The sequence below is a fragment of the Malania oleifera genome, chromosome 13 (genome assembly GCF_029873635.1).
Source record: "Malania oleifera isolate guangnan ecotype guangnan chromosome 13, ASM2987363v1, whole genome shotgun sequence".
NCBI classification, from domain to species: Eukaryota; Viridiplantae; Streptophyta; class Magnoliopsida; order Santalales; family Ximeniaceae; genus Malania; species Malania oleifera.
In genome coordinates, this window is record NC_080429.1 from 3227727 (window position 1) to 3248184 (window position 20458).

Genomic DNA, 20458 nt, shown 5'->3' on the forward strand with positions numbered 1-20458 from the left:
AGGGGGAGCTCGAATTATATGCAGGTACTCTATTTTCTACAATTCTTGTTTTCTTATTGTTAAACTGTCATATTTTGAGTATGCTAATTTGTAGTGTTTACTGATGACATGCTTAAATTGGTATTGGAAGGCCACTAGGTCTTTCAGACGAGCGTGGCTGCACCCTTATTGAGAATGATGGAAGCTTCAGTGTTGACATTCGTGAATCTATGTCCTTACCCATCAGTGTGATAGACTCTGGAAAGGTAAGGCTCTTTTTTGTTCCAATTTGTTTTTCTATTTTTTTTTCTGTACCTTTTTTTTAAAATTTTTTTTACTGTACTAGTGTCATTATGTAGTTTTCTGATCCTTGATCAATTAACATTAGTGTGTAGCTATTGAAAGTGCCGAATGGGATTACCAAGTTGAGAGGCAACGCCAGAAAGCTCCATCTGCAATTGATATATTGAGTGCTAAAGATTGTCATAAGCTAGATGTTGATTCGGTCAGTTTATTCTAGCTTTCTCTTTATCTATGGGGAAAATACAGATCCTTTATCCCTAGTTTTGTTGCAGGAAGAGACCAAAAAGAAAAGTTGTTTTTGGAATTTTATTATATTTTCACAAACTTTATGCTTAATATTTGAAGAAGGGGAGCCTAGGCGCAATGGTAAAGTTGTTGCCATATGACCTAGAGGTCATTGGTTCAAGGCATGGAAACAGCCTTTTGCAAAAGAGTAAGGCTGTGTACTATAGACCAATTGTGGTCCGCCCCTTCCCCAGACTCCACATACATGGGACCTTTGTACGCTAGGATGCCCTTTATGCTTAATATTTGAAGATGTGCTTAAACTCCATCTTCTCCGTACTCAGCAACAAAATGGTTCATCAACGCCTTCTTCTTTCCACACTCAAGCATCTTAAAATAAAGTGAAATTTTTTTTTTTTTTTCTGCTTTTGTTTCTGTTTAGGTATTACCTGTTGGCCCTTCAGTTTATGCTGGACATGTTCCTCCTAATGAAATTGTGGCAGTTGTTCGGCCCGTCAGTTTCTTTTCTTCTAATGCTGCAAAGAACTTGGATCAAAAGTATATCGTTAACAATCATTTGGAGATGCATGTGGAAATTAAGTTTATCAATGAAGCTATGGATATTCCAGAAAAGGCCCATCATATTTATTCAGGACACATAGCACCTTCCTCGCGCAAAGGATTCCATGGCTTATATATCCTTCCACTTGGATCCAAGCTCCCAAATTTATTTCAAAAGGCTGGTGTTTATACATTTTCATTTTATGTTGTAAGTATAATTTTTGAACCTAGTTATGTCCTTTGGAATTATTACATGGTTCTAAATCCTTCTCTGGTTATTTATTCACTGATTTTTTTTCCTAGAAAAATTCAGTTGTTAAAAGTTGTGAAAAGAGAGTATCGGTCAAGGCATCATCTCAGGTTGGAAGGTGGGAACTCTTGGGTAGCGAAAAGAATCTACCATTTAATGTATGGTAAGGAGGCAGTTATTTATTATGCCCACAGTATGTTAATATTGATAGCTGTAACATTTTTCTATTCATTGTCTTCCTATTGATCATTTTAAGTACCTTTTTTCAGTTAATATCTTGACCTATCATTGCATGTACGTTATCAATATTACTTTGTTGTTTGTTGTGGCTGCTCACATATTTATGGCTGGTAAAAAATATTTCTTTAATAACTGGCAATGAAGAACGAACTCCGCTCACCTTATGTATGATTAGAACAGCAATTGGTGTATTAAATGAAGGTATGAATTTGTCATTTAATTTTGTTTAGCCAAATTACAAAACATGCACCAACCTCATGTCAATCAAAATCTTGTAGAAGACAATAAAAAGAGCAATTTTAATCTAAAAATAAAATACCTATGGTATTTTTTGAATGAAATTTAGGTCATTTATTTATTGTTATTTGTTCTATTTAGCTCCCATTTGGCAGCAATTGAATAAAATGCTTATAGCACTTACCTAAAATCAGGGTTTGTGGACGTGCTGTTTTGCATGTTAAAAAAAGTGCTTATTCTATAAAGTGCTTTAAAAACCTCTTATTTTGAGTAGTTTTTTCATAAGCTATCCAAGATGGCTTAAGGCTCTAGGATCTTCTGTTAAGTGTCAGTGTTCCTACATGGTGTCATTTTTGTAATCTTTGCAATGGTGCAGCCTAGCTCATCAGTGAGCATGTCTCCAACAGATTCCCAAGTGAGGCTTTCTTTTCCAGCAACCCTTCTTCACTAGACCCTTGAGGAGGCCACCAGAATTGTGGTTCGGAAGCTATCGCTGTTGAGGATGAGCCCTTGAAGCTTGGAAAAGATCTGTTTGAGGCGCATATCTCACTGGGAAACAAGTTACTATAGATAATCAGTCATTGGAGGCATGTGAAGCTGGGGTCAGGTATAGAGCTCGTGAAGGAGTTGCTGAGAGGGAGCGAGTAGCTGCAGCAGCCAGATCTGACTTTGGAGCCAGATCGTGAACAATGCTTGAATTAATTTTAATTAAATTTATATTAATATTTAAAAAAATTATTTTATTATAAAATAATGAATTTTCATTAATTAATGATATTATTATAAACATCAATATACCATAATTTTTATTTTATTTTATTTTTACGAAAACCCCAATTTTATTGATAGCCCTCACTTATGGCGGAGGAAAACCGTGGTTACAAGCAAAACACATGGGATTTACAAATAAACCATCAAAACCATCCCAGGCATCAAAACCAATACTATAAAATCAAAACCATTATCCAACTAAAATAATCTAAACATGCCTAAATGTAATAAAAACCAAACAAAGCAAACATAAACAAATTGCCTGCAAAATGATGTCAATTACCTGCAAACATAAATCAGAGGAAAACAGGGAAAACCATAATTAGAGAATAATAATGATGAATTATATTAATTACAATATTTTAACTTAAAATATATTTAACATAAATTTATTATTTTATTTTGTGATATAATATATGAATTATATTTTGAAATATAGTATTATTATTAATATGATAATAATATAGACTCTTGGATATCATAGTAAATGCATAGTGAAAAACCAGTTATTTTTTGACACAGCCAAACGGACTTACAATATTCAAAACTTATCCAGTTCCGTACTTATTCCACATTTTTTTTTTTCATTTTAGCACTTCTTAAGTGGTTTGTGGTTCCAAACAATCCCTTAGTATCTTATTGCGATTCTTTTTTTCTCCTTAATGGTAGTCCTAGAAAGATTAGGAGCAGGACTGTAGGACTAAGGCAACATAAGAGGATTTACTGCATTATTTTCATTACAGTGGAACTCTCTCTCTCTCTCTCTCTCTCTCTCTGCCCCCCCCCCCCCCCTCTTAGGAGTTTGTGTGGTTCCTTTTTTCTCCTTATTAGTAATCTTATTTAGATTAGGAGTAGGACTGAGGCAACATAAGAGGATTTACTGCATTATTTTTAGTTATAGTGGACTATCTCTCTCTCTCTCTCTCTCTCTCATTAACACTATCATTAAGAATAGTTAATCATTATATCACTTAAACAAAACATTATTTAAGTTATTTATAAAAATATACAATAAAAAAACAATGGCATTTGTACAATATACTTTTTCATGAAAGAATTAACATAAATTGAAGACTAATAGATTAGCACATATGTTTTTTTGTGAAACATTGAAAGGTAATAAAAATTGAAGATTAATTATGAATCAAGGGTCTGGTAATATCACGCAAGTACACAACTGAGGAAGTCATGTAGCTAACCCCAAATGATAGGGTAACTAACTTCAAAAAGATTTTTGTGGGTTGCATGCACGCATGTGCTTAGTTATTGTTTGGAGCAGAATTACCACATTGGGTGCTCCATATGTTACCATAACAATGTTGTATGTAGGTATTGTGGTAGTTAATGTGGTTGTCTGGCTATTACTGTTTGATGGTATTGTAGCAGTATTGGACTATTTGTTATGGTGTTGTATTTAGAGTATTTGAGTCTTTTTATTCATTTATTTTATTATATTGTTGTACATATTAAATTGTATTTAAATAAGGACCTGGCCTACTGTTAGCTAGCTTTTGGGCTGTCCTCTTAAACAAAAGCAACGATATTGATAGTATGGTAAGGAACTTTTGATTGTTAAAGAATTGTGTAGTTATGTTTAAGTTCTTTTGAGAACTAAGTTGTAGAAATCCTGAGCATCTTCGAATATCTTGGAGTAATCTAGGGAAGTATATATTGATATTATTGAGAGAGATTTGTTTAGGAGATTATTTCCATATTTAGATCTTTCGATTGTATTATAAATATTGTAAATTGGTCTGTACAAAAAAATTCAAGAAATACAGAAATTCCATTCTTCATGGTATCAGAGCTAGGAGATTAAACCTAGCTATCAATGGCGGAAACCGCCAGCCAAAGTAAAGGTTCGATGACCTCTGAATCTCACGAGGTCCGCCAACAGAGTTTCACGAGGTCCTCCAACAGAGTTTTAGTCTGCGACTCGCCTCATCTCTGCATTAGAGGGAAGACCTCTCAAGTTAGGGTTTCATACCTTCATTTTTTGTCGCCGTCGCCAACTACTGCCCATCACACGCTCGCGGAGTCTTGTGAGTTTGTGACAACTCTCGCCTCACGGTGTCGCTATACCTTCGCATTGCAGTGTCGCCATACCCTCACCTATTCGCCAGTTAGTTGTTCGTGCATCACTTGCTCGCTTAAGTCGCTCGTCGTTACATTCTTCATGAACCACGAAACCAAATCATGTGGAGGTTACTGATGCAGTTTCCAATGAGATCGAACAGAGGAGGAAGGAGCTGAAACTCTACGTGAACACTCAGAATCACGGTCGCCACAGGAATGGATGGTGGATGTTCGTCCCCTTCACTCATTCTACAACCCTTGACACCATTGCCATGGACTCAGATTTGAAGAACCGGGTCAAGTCAGACCGCGATTCCTTCCTTGGTGCCAAAGTTTCTTGGGTGAACGAAGAGAGGCGATTGCAGGTCCTTCGTTTTGAAGATCCGAAGGCGAGATAAGCACCAGGTCCTATGTTCTTATCTGCAACACATTGACTGTGATTTGAGTGAGCCAATTGTGGATTGCCTTTACACACAAGATGAAAAGGTTATCTCAAATTCGAGAAATATTTCTTCAGGTTCTTTAGCCCAAAGAGGTAATTTTTTACAAGCCTTGAATATAACCTCTAAATCCAAAACTCCTTGGATTATTGATTCTGGTGCTTCTAACCACATGATCGATGCCTTTCATCTTTTTTCATCATATTCACCCTGTGCTAGAAATTTGAAAGTTAAAATTGCAGATGGATCACTCTTGTCTGTCACAGGCAAAGGGAATATTCGACTCTCTAACTTCATCACACTAGAGTCTGTTCTTCATGTTCCTAATTTATCTTGCAACTTTCTATCCATTAGCCAGTTGACTAAGAATTCCAATTGTTTTGCTAAATTTATTCCCTCTCATTGTGTTTTTGAGGACCTATTATCAAGGAAGACAATTGGCAGTGCTAAGTAGTGTGAGGGACTCTACTACTTTGAGGAGGCAAATGTGAGTGAACATGTAAAACTGCTATTTGTGATTGTGCATCTACTTCTAGGGATAGTGAAATTTTATTTTGGCATTCTAGGATGGGTCATCCAAATTTTCAATATCTAAGACGCTTATTTCCTTCCACTTTTTCAAATAAAACGTCTTCTGAATTTCGGTGAGATTTGTGAATTTGCAAAACACCAATGTAATTCCTTTTCAAAATCCACATACAAACCATCCTAACCCTTTACTATGATTCACAGTGATTTATGGGCGCCCTCACGCTCTCTTAATCGCACTCACATGAGATGATTTGTTACTTTTATTGATGATCATACTTGTATTTGTTGAGTTTGCTTGTTGAAAGATAAAATTAAAGTCTGTTCTATTTTTGCTAGCTTCCACTCCATGATTCAAACACAATTCCAAACTCACATTCAAATTTTACGTACTGATATCTTGGGACATTTTCTCTGAGAAAATGGAATTGTTCATCAAAGTTCCTGTGTGGATACCTCTCAACAAAATGGGGTTGCTGAATGTAAAAATAAGCATATTCTTAAAGTAGCTTGGGCATTGATGTTCACTACAAATATGAAAATATATTTTTGCAGCGATGCCATTTTAATAGCTACACATCTCATTAATTGAATGCCTAGTCGAGTTCTTTCTTTTGCCACTCCTCTCCAGAAACTCCGGGAATGGTTTCCCAACACTCGGCTCCACTCCAATCTCTCTCTAAAAATCTTTGGATGTACTGCATTTGTTCATGTTCATACTCACAATCGGGATAAATTGGAACCTCGTGCCTTTAAATGTGTTTTTATTGGTTACTCTCCTACTCAGAAAGGTTACAAATGTTATGATCCTGTCACAAAAAAAATTGTTTGTTAGCCTTGATGTCACGTCCTTTGAAACAGCTCCTTACTTCCCTATGCCCTCTTTTCAAGGGGAGAAATGGAGTGAAGATCGGTTCTTTGAATTTTCTGTTGATGAATCTGTGTCATACACTGAGTCTACCATTGCATCATTTCTTGACCTGTCATGTACAAAAGATCACTTAATCTCAGGGGGAGATGCAGAAAAACAAAACAACACAGAAATACTTGTTTACTCAAGAAAGCCAAACACAAAGAATAGGGAGAATCTCATGCCTGAGGCACCAAGAGAGTTGGAACTGGTGATAGCTCCGAGCAACCATGAGTCCACGCCCAATCCCGATCAGGTAATAGATGGTCATGAGCTCCCTTCTGATAAGCCTGTACCTGATGACATCAATTTACGCATTGCAGTCAGAAAACAAACCAGGTAATGTACTCAATATCTCTGGTCAAAATACATGTCTTATAAAAGCTTGTCTACCGAATATCGTGCTTTTACTTCTAGCCTTGACAGGATAAAAATTCCAAAGAATATCCAGGAAGCCTTGGAGATTCCTAAATGGAGGGAAGTTGTCATGGAGGAAATGTGGGCTCTAGAAAAGAATGAAACTTGGGACGTTATGAATTTGTTGAGAGGGAAGAAGCCAGTTGGTTGTAAATGGGTCTTCACAATGAAGTATAGAGTTGATGGGATAGTTGAATGATATAAAGTCGGACTCATTGCAAAAGGGTTTACATAGACCTATGGCATTGACTATATAGAGACATTTGCATCGGTGGCAAAATCGAATACAGTTCAGGTCCTCCTGTCCTTAGCAGCTAGCTTAGATTGGCCACTACAGCAACTCGACATTAAGAATGCATTTCTAAATGGCGAGTTAGAAGAAGAAGTCTACATGACGATACCGCTAAGTTTCAGTAAGAAAGGTGAAGAAAACAAAGTATGTAAACTCAAGAAGTCCTTGCATGGACTCAAGCAATCTCCCAGAGCATGGTTCGACAGATTTACGAAAGTGATAAAGAATCAAGGATATCAACAAGGGCAATCAGATCACACTATGTTCTTCCAACAATTTAAAAGTGATAAGAAAACAATTCTGATAGTGTATGTTGATGATATAATCCTAACTGGAGATGATACAGTGTAGATGGAAAGATTAAAGAAAGTCGTAGCTGTTGAGTTTGAAGTTAAAGACATGGGATAAATGTGGTACTTCTTGGGAATGGAAGTTACTAGATCAAAAAAGGGTATCAAAGTCTCTCAGCGAAAGTATATCCTTGATCTCCTAACCGAAACTGGTATACTTGGATGCAAACCTAGTGAAACCCCGATTGAAGCAGTAAAGAGGGTCGAAGACTGCGGAATACCAGTTGAAAAGGAGAGGTATCAAAGATTGGTTGGTAAACTAATTTACCTATCGCATACCAGACCCGAAATTGCATTTGCGGTAAGTGTGGTAAGTCAACACATGCATTCACTGAAGAAGATTCACCTAGATGCTATGCATAAGATCCTTAGGTACCTCAAGGGTTCTCCGGGCAAAGGACTCTTCTTCAAGAAATGTGAAAGTAAGGAAGTAGAAATTTTCACAGATGCAGATTGGGCAGGATCTGTGGAAGATAGAAGGTCTACCACTGGATATTGCACCTTTGTATAGGGAAATTTGGTAACTTGGAGGAGCAAAAAACAGAATGTAGTGGCTTGAAGCAGTGCTGAACCTGAATTCAGGGCAGTTGCTCAAGAGATATGTGAAGGACTGTGGTTACAAAAACTCTTGGAAGATTTACAAATCTCGGTGAAATGCCCTATCAAACTCTATTGTGACAACAAACCAGCCATTAGTATCTCTCTCAATCCAGTTCAGCATGATAGGACTAAGTGTGTAGAAGTGGACCAACATTTTATCAAAGAGAAGGTTGAAGAAGGAGCCATCTGTTTGACTTATGTACCTACTAAGGAACAAACTGCAGACATCTTTACTAAAGGGCTAGCTTGCCAGAGCTTTGATGATTTCATTTGCAAGTTAGATATGATCAATATCTATGATTCAACTTGAGGGGGAGTGTAGAAATCTTGAGTATCTTCGTATATCTTGGAGTAATTTAGGGAAGTATATATTGTATATTATTGAGAGAGATTTGTTTAGGAGATTATTTTCATATTTAGATCTTCCGATTGTATTATAAATATTGTAAATTGGTCTGTACAAAATAATTCAAGAAATACATAAATTCCATTCTGTTTTCATAAGTGTTAGCTGTAGTATGCTATACAGATGGTTAAAGCCTTTGATATCTTCACTCTAGATGTATTATGGAAGAAGCATATGAAGTATGTTATTTTGTTAGACATAGTATTGAAGATGTAAATAACTATTTCCTATGTGAAATTGAAGAGTCAACACTATATTGTCTTACTAAATTAGGCAGGCAACAACTCTTGTTGAGTACAGTAAGGGAAATGGCTAGGTATTGATGAAATTCTTCTTCATTATTTTTTATTTATCCTGAAACCTTCATATATCCTTCAAAAAAACTTCATCTTTTATTATTTTCATTTTTTTTTTTCTATTCCAAACTTTCATATATCCTCCAAAAAAACTTCATCTTTGCAGCTATAATGAAGGTGGCTACCCCTCTCCCTCTCCCTCACCCTCTCCCTCTCCCTCTCCCCACAGGTTCTTATACCTTCTAAAGCTTTCAAAGGAAAGGAAAATTCATTGGAAAAGGAAGTGACTAGCTACTATGTATATTTGACTCCATAGTGTATGTTGTTAAAATTTTATGCCTTCTCTATTTTTTTTTTTGGTAATTTTTGTGGCTTCTCACCGTTATATAGCTTTTCTGTACGTGGGCGACTTCTCCTCAAAGTCCCTTTTAAGAATGTGGGCACATTTACTTGGAATATTCCCTTTCAACTCTGAAAATTTGAATGGGTTATAGTTTGAGTCTCATCATATTTTCTGGAGTGTAATTTAGTCTTTTCATTCAAGGCATAAATGAAAGAGAATGCTCTTTGTTTTTTATTTCAACTGTTCATCTCCATCTTCAATAGTTTTTTTTTTTTAAAAAAATTTAAAATAAATAAATAAATCCACAATTATGAGTAAACTGACAATTCTTGATTATTGATATCTTAATAACAGGGTTGGTTCATGCTTTCCACCATTCTCAATTACATGCAATGATGTATATGGCAATCGGATTCCATTCAGATCCATTCCAAATTTGATTGTCAAAATTGATTTGAAATGCGATAAGCCTGCCAATGTAAACAAAATGAATTTTTGCCTTTCATCTGATAGGTTGTTGCTCTTAGTTAAGGTATGATTTAAATATTAATTTTCTTTCTCTTGAATCTTGATTCCCTTCTTGCGGTCATTGCATCCACTTGCCTTATTTACAATAATTTCTCACTTGAGTCTTTGAAATTCTGTAGAATGTTCTAATTGAAAGCAGTGATTTGGACAAGATTCGGCCAGATTATGGAGCTAATTTAGTTATTTGTACACAAGATGAGTTGTTCTCAATTTGCATTCCATGTCATGGTATATTCATTTGTTTCTTGTTCTTTGATCATCATGAATCTTTATTAAAGCTTCTGCACATAAGGTTATTGTACAAGAAATTGATTTCACCGTCTTTCTAGGAACCCTATGTTTCTTTTCGTTATGTGGATTCTTGATTTTGCTTTTTTGTCAGTTACTCCTGGACCTTTACGACGTGTTGCAGTCCAACCAGCCAAAGTGGAGAACCAGTTGCTTCCTAGATGTGTTGTTAAGGATTTTATATTTGAGGTATCTTGAGGCCTTGTCATAATTTTCATTTACCAAAATTTTATTACAAGCTTTTGTGGTTGTTAATTTGAGGAGATGCTATATAGTTTCTATTATTTATACACTTCCTGAGAATCTTGCTTTGGGTATTGTAATTTCATGTGCTATTTTTTTGCAGAAATGTCCAAATAGACCAATTTAGTAATTATCATACACATTTCTCTATGAAAAGAATATTAGATTATATGCATGTGTCTATTGTAGTGTTTCTCTGTTAGCAATGTCGAGGTTATTATTTATCACCAAAATTGAAGATCTTTTCATGTATTCTATTGAATTCTATTGAATTGGCATTTCTCTCAAGATATCCATGTATGTGGGTTTTTTTTCACTTGATTGCTACATTTGGATGATTGCCTTGCCTGGTGGGGGCCAACTTTGTGCATTGGCTTTCGTAGAAATTTAAGGAGATGTGACCTTGCTATCTTTGACGTTTTATAAGGAACATGGTCTTAAATTTCCATGAAATGGTCGAAATTTTAGTCGAAATTTCCAATTTTTGTCACCCTCGAAATTGAAATGGCGGTCGATTTATGTCTTGCATAATTTCTATGGAAATCTCAATGAATCATCCAAAATTTATTGAAATCTCGAAATTTTAGCGAAACTTGTTGAAATTTGAACTAAGCAATGAAATTTCCTCGAAATTCAAATGAGAGATTTAGTAGTGAAGTGAAATTTCTCTCTTAATTTATTTTATTTATTTTTATCGAAACAAAAGATTATTACAAGTACTTTTGAAATTATATGAAAAAAATAAACTTACAACAACATTTTATTCAACCATTCATGTCTAAATTATCATTATTTGTATAATAAATAATATTTAAATGATTTATGAATTTCATTTGTATTAACTAACTAATTCACTAAATATGTTTAATGTACATTATCTTACATATTATATTATAATTTCTCTACCTCATACACAGTATTAGATGTATTTACTTGTAATATAGTAGAGTCCTAAAACTTACATTATTATGTCTATTAATCATTTCTAAAGCTTCATAATAGAATTCCATGCTAAACTACTGATTTCCATTATTTTTAAAAAATAAAATTGAAATTGACATTGAAATCAAATTTTCGGTTGAAATTTTTGTACTTTTGGAGCTTCGAAATTTGATTCGAAATCAAAATTTTAAGACTTTGATAAGGAAAATGTCACCCTCAGGTGAATATGTAAATAAAAGAGAATGGCATACTGTCAGGTGAATATATATTAAAAGAAAACACACACACACACACATCTAACACTAAACAAGTATATATATACTAAAACTAATGCACTTTGTGTGATCTGGATTGGGTAGCCCAGCATAAATACTGGTCGTTTCTCTTTTCATTGACAACTTGGTGGGTAAAACAACCCATATCCCAACTGGGATGCTAGGGGATGGGCCTGCCCTACTTATTACATACAAATTAGTATGGAGCTGTAGCCTTTTCATAATGACTTGATAGTGGTCCTTTGTTTATCTCATTTTTTACAGATTTTTATTCCTCGTTTTAATATACATTAGTGTATATTGATCCTCCTATGGTAACTGCTTGTGACAAGGCATTCTCTGTTTCAGACAGTCATTACCTGCTCTTTAAGAGGAAGCATGTTCTGCGCCACTTCTGTTTTGGGATTTGGCGGAGCACGTAACACGCAATTGCCAATATGGGCCATGCATTTTTCATGACCAATATTGTTATCTAGTATGATTTGCAGCTAGAACTGATGCAAAAAGTAAAGCTTTTTTGGTATGCCTTTGTGTTAGCAGGAATTTTGTTAATTTGGTATTATGCCTGTATTATTAGTCTTAATATGTTAAACTTTTATTTTTTTGGGGCCTAAGTAGATAAGTTTGGGCTGATTTTTAGTGAGTCTAGCATCATACATGAGTCCAAGACTATTTTACTAATTTTGTTGACTTGTTTGTTTGATAAAAAAAATCAATAAAGGAAGAAATTTCAGCTTTATTCCTTCCTGTAGTGTCTAATTGCATTTTCACATAATTGTTAGTGCTAGGAAGCTCTTGGTGCAGTTGCATAGACCTATCTCATCCTCGTATTTTCTTCTTTAATATATCAGAAATCTCTGTGAAAATGTGTTAATTAAAGTTTGCCTGCTTTTCAATTTTGCCTTTTCCCAAGAATGCATGCCCTATTCCAACAAAAAACAACTAGCCCTAAAATATAATTGTGGTATATTTGCCGAGCATCCTGCATCATCTAGTCATCGTTTAATTTGCAATTGACATAACCATCAACTTGATTAGATTTGGCTGTTTGGACAGACGTTGATGTAGTCATCGTTCGATGCATGGGATTGTTTCTCCAATATTCCACTTCATAGGTGGAAATTAGATGAGATTTCCTCTCCTTTTTCTCTTTTTTTTGACATAGCAAATATTAGAATGTGACTTTGTCTTGTGGTGCTTGTAAAGAGATTGTTTGGATGAGAAAATATTAATACATGATATAGTTTATTTGACAACTTGTATGGCACATCATTTTTCTGGAATGATTTGCAGTTTATAGTCTTGTTGCAGTGCAAATTGTGATGACCCTTTTCTGAACCCCTCTCACTATATCCAGTGTCTCATTAAATGGTTATCTTTCATGAAATTGTGTTTATAATTGTTATCACATTTGCCAGTCACAGATAAATTAATTTCATGCTAGAATCATATACAATTTTTTTTGGGTTGTTTTTCTCATCTTATTTTATTTCCTCTTAATGCATGTGATCTCAAATGCTTATTTTTCATTGCACTTGCTCAATATTTTGTCCATGCATGCTCTGCAGATGTTTGATATGTATGGTAATCATGTAAAAGAAGGCTTGGAAGTTCTATTTGAGGTGGATGGATTTTGTTTTGAAGATAAAAGAGGTCCAAAGCGAAAGGTGAGGTGCTACGTTCTCACTTCTCTTCTACTATCGTGTCATTATGCTTTTCTTATTTCTTTTGGAACAGTTTTGTTTTACAAAATATAGTCAAGAAACCTTTCACAAAAAAATATAATGGCTTTCATAGCGATGCTGCTATTGGGAATTGGGGTGAAATAATGGATAAATCTACTGGACTAGGCACACAAATTTTGCGGAAATGAAAAAAAAAATGTTACAACAATGAGTAGCAACGAGCCTCAAATTCATGAACGAAACATAGGGGCAAGGCATGTGAAGTGCTGAAGCCTAGGAGATGCTCAGGTCTGGAGACTTCACGATACACACATATATCCCTCTCAATAAAGAGGAACTGGAAAAACTTTGAATGAAAAAAATAAGATGACATTGTTATGAAAAATGTGTATGTTGCCCCATCTTCCACCACTTCGCTTTTTCCACCCCAATAAATGCTTAGCTATCCATATTGCCCTATAAAAGGGCACCCTCCCCTTCTCATTTGGGATACACACATTTGATGCTTCCATGTAAGTAGATATATAGTGAGGATAAGAGAATAGGAGAGATAAAGTGAAGAGAGACATTTTGTACAAGGGATAAAAACAGAAGTGATATTTTGTACAAGTTTAGTCCCAAATCCTCTTGTAATTTCGCCCGAGATGGTGAAGTTTTTGATTCCATCTGCCCATGGAGTAGGTATATCCGAACCACATAAAATTTTCGTCTCGCCTCTTTATTTTTCTATTTATTTCTTGCATCTTTTATAACACGTTATCAACATGAGACTCTAACCAATTGAGTTATTTCTTTAATTCTTATTTAATTTATTTATTTCTTGTAAGTTTTACTTCACAAGAATATAATATTCTCCAGAAGAGAATATATCTTTTAAAGTTTAAAGAGTACCAATTTCCAGAAGAGATGGTAAGATAGTCCTCCTGAAAAGGCTATATATATTTAAATCTCCCAAAGAGATAGACTTTTTGATGAGATTATATATTTAAATTTTTCATATATATATATATATATATATATATATAATCTCCAGAAGAGATAGACCTCCCAAAGAGGTAATATATTTAATCCCTCATTTACATAGTTAACCTCCCGAAGAGATATTCAAATCGGCCTTCTAAAGAGGTGAACTGTTTATCCTCTAAATGAGGTAGTATATTTAACCTTCGGAAGAGACGGTAAACTATTACTCAATTTAATATTGTAAATTGCAATCATACTCCTGAAAAGTACAAATTGAGAAAAAAATAAAATAATGTTACTAAAAAAACATATTTAAGTACCCCAGAAGGATGGAATTGATATTATATTATGATCTCAGTTTTATTTCAATTTTTACATTTTGTTTTCTAAATTGCCTTATTATTGTTAATTCATTTAGATGTCGAACCTAATCAAAGTTGAATTTGTTTCCCGTGATATCAAAGGCAACAATTATTTATCATGGATTCTTGATTATGATATCCATCTAAATGCAATGAACTTGGGAAACATTATTTTAGATGGAAATACTGCATCTTTGCAGTATCGTGCAAAAGTTATAATCTTCTTTCGTCATCATTTAGATGAAGAATTAAAGACTGAATACTTCACTGTTAAAGACCCACTTATCCAATGGAAAAATTTTAAAATAGATTTGACTACCAGAAATGTAACACCCTGAACCCACAACTGGGGTCCAGAGTGTTATTTTAAATAAATCTCTGATACCACAACTATCATACAAGCAACAGAAACCATTTAAAACTCTAAAACATTACCAAAATACTAAAACTACCATAGCCACATGATTTGAGTGATAATTCATAATATAATAAACTACTCGAAAAAAATATACTTTGCTGAAAACAGGGGTATTATCATCTCCATAATTTTATTTAACTCATTATATAGATTTTATAGGAAAAATGAGATGATTACCCTTACTTTAGTTTTCCCAAATGCAAACACACACAGATATATATATATATATATATATATATATATATATATATATAAAATAAACCCCAAAATCATCATTTTCATATGCCCAATTATTCAGAAAATCATATATAATTTTCCTGTAATCACATGTTTCATTTTAATCGGTTAACTCCAAAAATAACTGACATAATCTATTCCTCTTACCTTATTCCTGGAGTGGTGCCTACTGTGAGAAAGTTGTGAACCTACTGAAGTTAGTTAATTCAGTTATTTAGTTGAAAAATCAGCAGACAACTCAGCTTACAGTCAGCAGAATATTCCACAATAAAATTGTTCAGTCAGCAAGTTGCAGCCACTGTGATTCTTATTCAAAGTTCTGTTCAGTTTTCCAAAGTGGAATACAACTGTCATCCATTAATAGCATAGGAGTGAGTTATTTAGTCTAGGAACTTGTCATATTCTTTGCCTTGTTTCTTGGTTTATTCAATGAGTTGTTAAGTTCCTAGAATATTAAAATTTCCCATCTATTCCCCATGTACTCTGCCCTATAAATAGTGGCCTTATCCCAATCATTTTAAGTAGTAAGTAAAAAGTGTTGCAGCATTGTAGTTTTTTTATATATGTAATTTCTTCATCAAGTCAGTAAATTAAAAAGACATTTTTTTCAGTATTTTTTTTTTCTCTGTTTTTTTCTACTCTTCTGTTCTAACACCTACGATGCCCAAATGACGAATCTACTCCGGTTAAAACGCCGAGGCTCGGAGCTAGTACCTAGAAATGGTGTTTAGAGAGAAAGAGAGCTAACTCGACAGTTTTCCTAAAACCGCTGACGGTTTGGTCATTTACCCCACCTTTTTACCGCATTTTTACATTTAACGGGCCTCGGTAATTCAAAACGATCGACGGTTTTTCCTGAGCTTACAAAACCGTCAACGGTTTGGTCCTGTACCAAATCAAATTTTCATTTTATTATTATTATTATTATTATTATTTTGCGGGTCTCTACATCCTCCCCTCATAAAAATTGAGAGAGAGAAAGAGAGAGAGAGAGCTAACTCTTATTTATAAGCATGCTGGCCCGGACGAAACCGTCGACGGTTTGGTCCTGTACCAAACCAAATTTCCATTTTTTTATTATTATTATTATTATTATCCGGGTCTCTACATCCTCCCCTTCTTATAAAAATTTTCTCTTCGGAATTTGCTAACTCATACTTATCACAACCTCCTTTGGAAATCATTGAAATGTTTACCCAACTCTAGAAAGAGCCGGAGGCCACCCACATAGTGGCCCTGTCCCAAGTTTATTGGTAATCCTCATAAAATCGTGCTCTGTACCTATCTACGTACCGCTAAGATTCCCGTCTCTGTGACCACAAATAAGTCAACACCTAATAGTTGAGTCCTGAACCCGCAACTGGGGTCCAGAGTGTTATTTTAAATAGATCTTTGATACCACAACTATCATACAAGCAGCGGAAACCATTTAAAACTCCAAAACATTACTAGAGTACTAAAACTACCATAGGCACATGATTTGAGTGATAATTCATAATATAATAAACTGCCCGGGAAAAATATACTTTGTTGAAAATAGGGGTATGATCATCTCCATAATTTTATTTAACTCATTATATAGATTTTATAGGAAAAAGGAGATGATTACCCTTACTCACTTTAGTTTTCCCAAATACACACACACACACACACACACACACACATATATATATATATATATATATATATATAATAAACCCCAAAATCATCATTTTCATATGCCAAATTATTTAGAAAATCATATATAACATTCCTGTAATCGCATGTTTCATTTTAATCAGTTAACTCCAAAAATAACTGACATAATCTGTTCCCTTTGCCTTATCCCTCGAGTGGTGACTACGATGCTCAAACAACGAATCCACTCTGGTTAAAACATCAAGGCTCGGAGTTAGGACCTAGAAACAGTGTTTATCCTTCAATTTAGTTGAGAATTGGAGAGAAATTGAAGAGAGTGAGAGAAAGAGAGAGAGAGTCCAAAACCCGAGAGAGAGAGAGAGAGAGAGAGAGAGAGAGAGAGAGAGTTTCCCTAAAAAAATGAGTTAACTCTTATTTATAAGCATGCTGATCCGGAGGAAACCGTCGACGGTTTGGTCACTTACTCCACCTTTTTACCATGTTTTTACATTTAACAGGTCTTTGGAAGTAGTTTGTTTAGCTGACATTTCTTCGAGATAGGAAACATTTCCATTACTTGAATATATCTTCAACAAATGTTAATACAATATTTTGTTTGAAGGCTCTGAAGTAACTAATATAAAATTACCCAATGGTATTTTATTACAAATTGATGAAGCTTTATATTCCAGTAGATCCAGAAGAAATATGTTAAGCTTTAAAGATTTAAAACTCAATGGATCACATTGAAAATACAAATGAAGGTAGTAAATAACTTTTTTATATGACTTATATTGTTTCTAGGTAGAAACAAATTTTAGAAAAACTGTCAACTTTATCTTCTGAATTGTATTATACAAAAATTAAAGCAGTTGAATCATATAATATCTTGCACCAAAAGTGCAATAACCCAAAGTTATTTATGCTTTGGCATGATCGTCTTGGACATCCGAGAGATGTAAGAATTCACATGGTCATCCACTAAAAAACCAGAAGATTATTTTATCAAATGATTTCATGTGTATTGCTTGCTCTCAAGGGAAATTAATTGTTAAACCATCTGTTTTAAAAGTAAGTCTTGAATCTCTCAGTTTCTTACAGAGAATTCATGGTGATATATGCGGACCAATATATCCACCATCTAGACCATTTAGATATTTTATGGTTTTAATTTATGCATATGCTAGATGGTTACATGTTTCTCTACTTTCTACTCGTAATATTGCATTTGCTAGACTTCTTTCTCAACTGATTAGATTACAAGTTCTTTTTCCCTATTATCCAATTAAATCAATTCGTTTGGATAATGCTGGTGAATTTACATCCCAAACTGAAAACTAAGGTAAAGTCCCAAGAGGGGGTGAATTGGGTTATTAAAATTTCTTTTAAATTCCCTTTTAACTTAAGTTTTTTTATTCAATCCGCAAACCACAAGTTAAACAAAAACTTCAAACAACCGCAATGTGTTCAATCAAGATATACTATATAATTCTTTTGGCAATTCTCTGCTTGGTTGTATGTAGCCCTGTGAAGAATGAATTTGGTCTTTCTATATGATAAACAATATAATATTCACACTCTTTCCAAATTTCAGATTTCAAATAAACCTTCAGTTAATAGGTTTTGGGGTGTTGACCAATTAATGTACCCCCTTATGGTTTTCGCAAATTATTGATCAACCAACGTACTCCCTTTCGGTTTCGGCAAGTCCTAAAAAAACAAATTAAACTTTAGCTTATTTAAAATCCAAACCACGTAGTTCTTATGATTAGGAAATTTAAATTATCCACGCAGTCAATATATTTGCTGAAATATAAAAGAGAGTAAGGGAAAGAGAAGGAGGCCAAGGTTTTTACGAGGTTCGGCTTATCCTTAGCCTACGTCCTCGCCTTAGGCAAACCACCTAAGGATTTCACTATACCTGTTCCTTTCCGGACGGAACAAACCTTTTACACTTCCCTCTTTTACAGGCAGAGATACCTCTCCAAACAAAACCCTATGCTTGGTAACAACGATCCAACAGCCCTGAATCGTCTACAAGACAAGAAACAAAAGAAGAAAACTTGTGTACAAGAGACACTCTCAAATAGAGTAGGTTAGTGCACCAATCAGCACTATATACTTCAAAGTAATTCAATACAAAGTAATTGAAGCTCAATAAAATTTTATCACCGAATTAATCTTCCTTTTATTGAAAGGTTCAGACTTTGAAAGCACAATTTCGGTGTGAGAATCAACAAGAACTCAGTAGAATGTGTAGCAAGATGTTGGCAAAAATGCTTTTGAGAGTTGAAAGCACGTGAGAGTCTTAGACTACTAAAGATGTTTCTAGGTCAATGAAAAGTTCATGTCTTGGGGGCTATTTATGGAGTTTTCCTTGCTCCCCAAGTTGACTTGGAGTGTTTGGTCAACTTTGCAAAAGATTTGAAGCCCTAGAATCAAATTTAAAAAGCTTCCCGTTGGTAATTAAAAAAAATTCTTTGAGTGGCAATCGCCTAGCACAACATGGTAGCTGCCTGTCTCAGTTCAAAATCAAAAGTCAGAACATTGGCAGTCACCTGTCAAAACACAGGCAAGCGCTTGGGATGACTAGGCAGTCGCCTGGAAAGCACCTAGCAGGCGCCTAGCACCTTTTTGTCTACCAATTCTTAAAAAAGACATTAAATGGGCAGTCGCCTGGAAGGTTTGAGCAGGCGCCTGGCTTTGGAAAAACTTTGTTTTTTCTTTTTTCTTTTTTTTTTTGAATTTTGACTTTGAAAACTCTTCTCATTTGTGACCTTCATAATTTATAATTTTAGAAATCATATTTCAAGGTCTTCAAGAAAATGGTTTCTTAGATTTTATCTTGTCCTGAAGAACTTCAACCATTTTATATCGAGTCTTACTTGAAGTACTTACATCAAGACTCTCTTAATGACTCTAAATCTTTCAGCTCTTGGAGTCTTTGTACTTTTCTTTTGCTTTGAGTCCTTTCTTTGAGCTTTAAACAAACTTTGAGCTTCAATCCTTCAAGCTTTCATAAAATATGTAAATCTTTGAGCTTTAATATCCTTTTAGTTTGAACCTCTTGTTTGCATATTTCCATTGAGCTATCTAAGTTTTGATTCCTGAAACATATCAACTTGAAAGCATATCAAATTTACCTTGATTTGTTATCATCAAAATAAGAGTCGTAAGTCTTGTTAGGCTAACACAAAATTTTGATAACTATTGCATGTCACTTGGAATAGATGTTGAACATCCTATTGCTTATACCCATACACAAAATGGTTTAGCTGAATCTTTTATTAAGAGACTTCAATTCATTGCTAGACCTATGATTATGAGAACCAAATTGTCTTTATCTGTTTGGGGATATGCTATTCTTCACATTACATGTTTAGTTTGTACAAGGCCAACTGCTTACAATAATCTTTCACCCATGCAATTAGTTTCTGAGCAACAACCTGATATTTCTTATTTGAGAACTTTTGGTTGTGCAGTTTATGTTCCTATTGCCCCTCCTCAAAGAACTAAAATGGGTCCTCAACATAAGCTTGGTATCTATGTTGGTTTTGATTCCCCTTCTATTATTAGATATCTTAAACTTTTAACAGGTGATTTGTTTAAAGCACGATTTCAATATTGTCATTCTGATGAAGCAGTATTCCCTACATTAAGGGTAGTAAAATTAGTG

General features: G+C 34.4%; 1 protein-coding gene across 4 annotated transcripts in view; it reads left to right on the forward strand.

Moving 5' to 3' along the window:
• The window catches only part of LOC131146193 (structural maintenance of chromosomes flexible hinge domain-containing protein GMI1), an 88151-nt gene that overhangs the window by 54202 nt on the left and 13491 nt on the right, over window positions 1–20458 (forward strand). For all 4 annotated transcript variants that reach the window (XM_058095587.1, XM_058095589.1, XM_058095591.1 and 1 more), the window contains exons 21-29: window positions 3–24; window positions 131–245; window positions 368–484; window positions 950–1276; window positions 1372–1481; window positions 9579–9756; window positions 9872–9980; window positions 10135–10229; window positions 13069–13167. In XM_058095587.1, coding sequence (XP_057951570.1) covers window positions 3–24; window positions 131–245; window positions 368–484; window positions 950–1276; window positions 1372–1481; window positions 9579–9756; window positions 9872–9980; window positions 10135–10229; window positions 13069–13167 — 1172 coding nt within the window. The remainder of the gene's footprint in view (window positions 1–2; window positions 25–130; window positions 246–367; window positions 485–949; window positions 1277–1371; window positions 1482–9578; window positions 9757–9871; window positions 9981–10134; window positions 10230–13068; window positions 13168–20458) is intronic.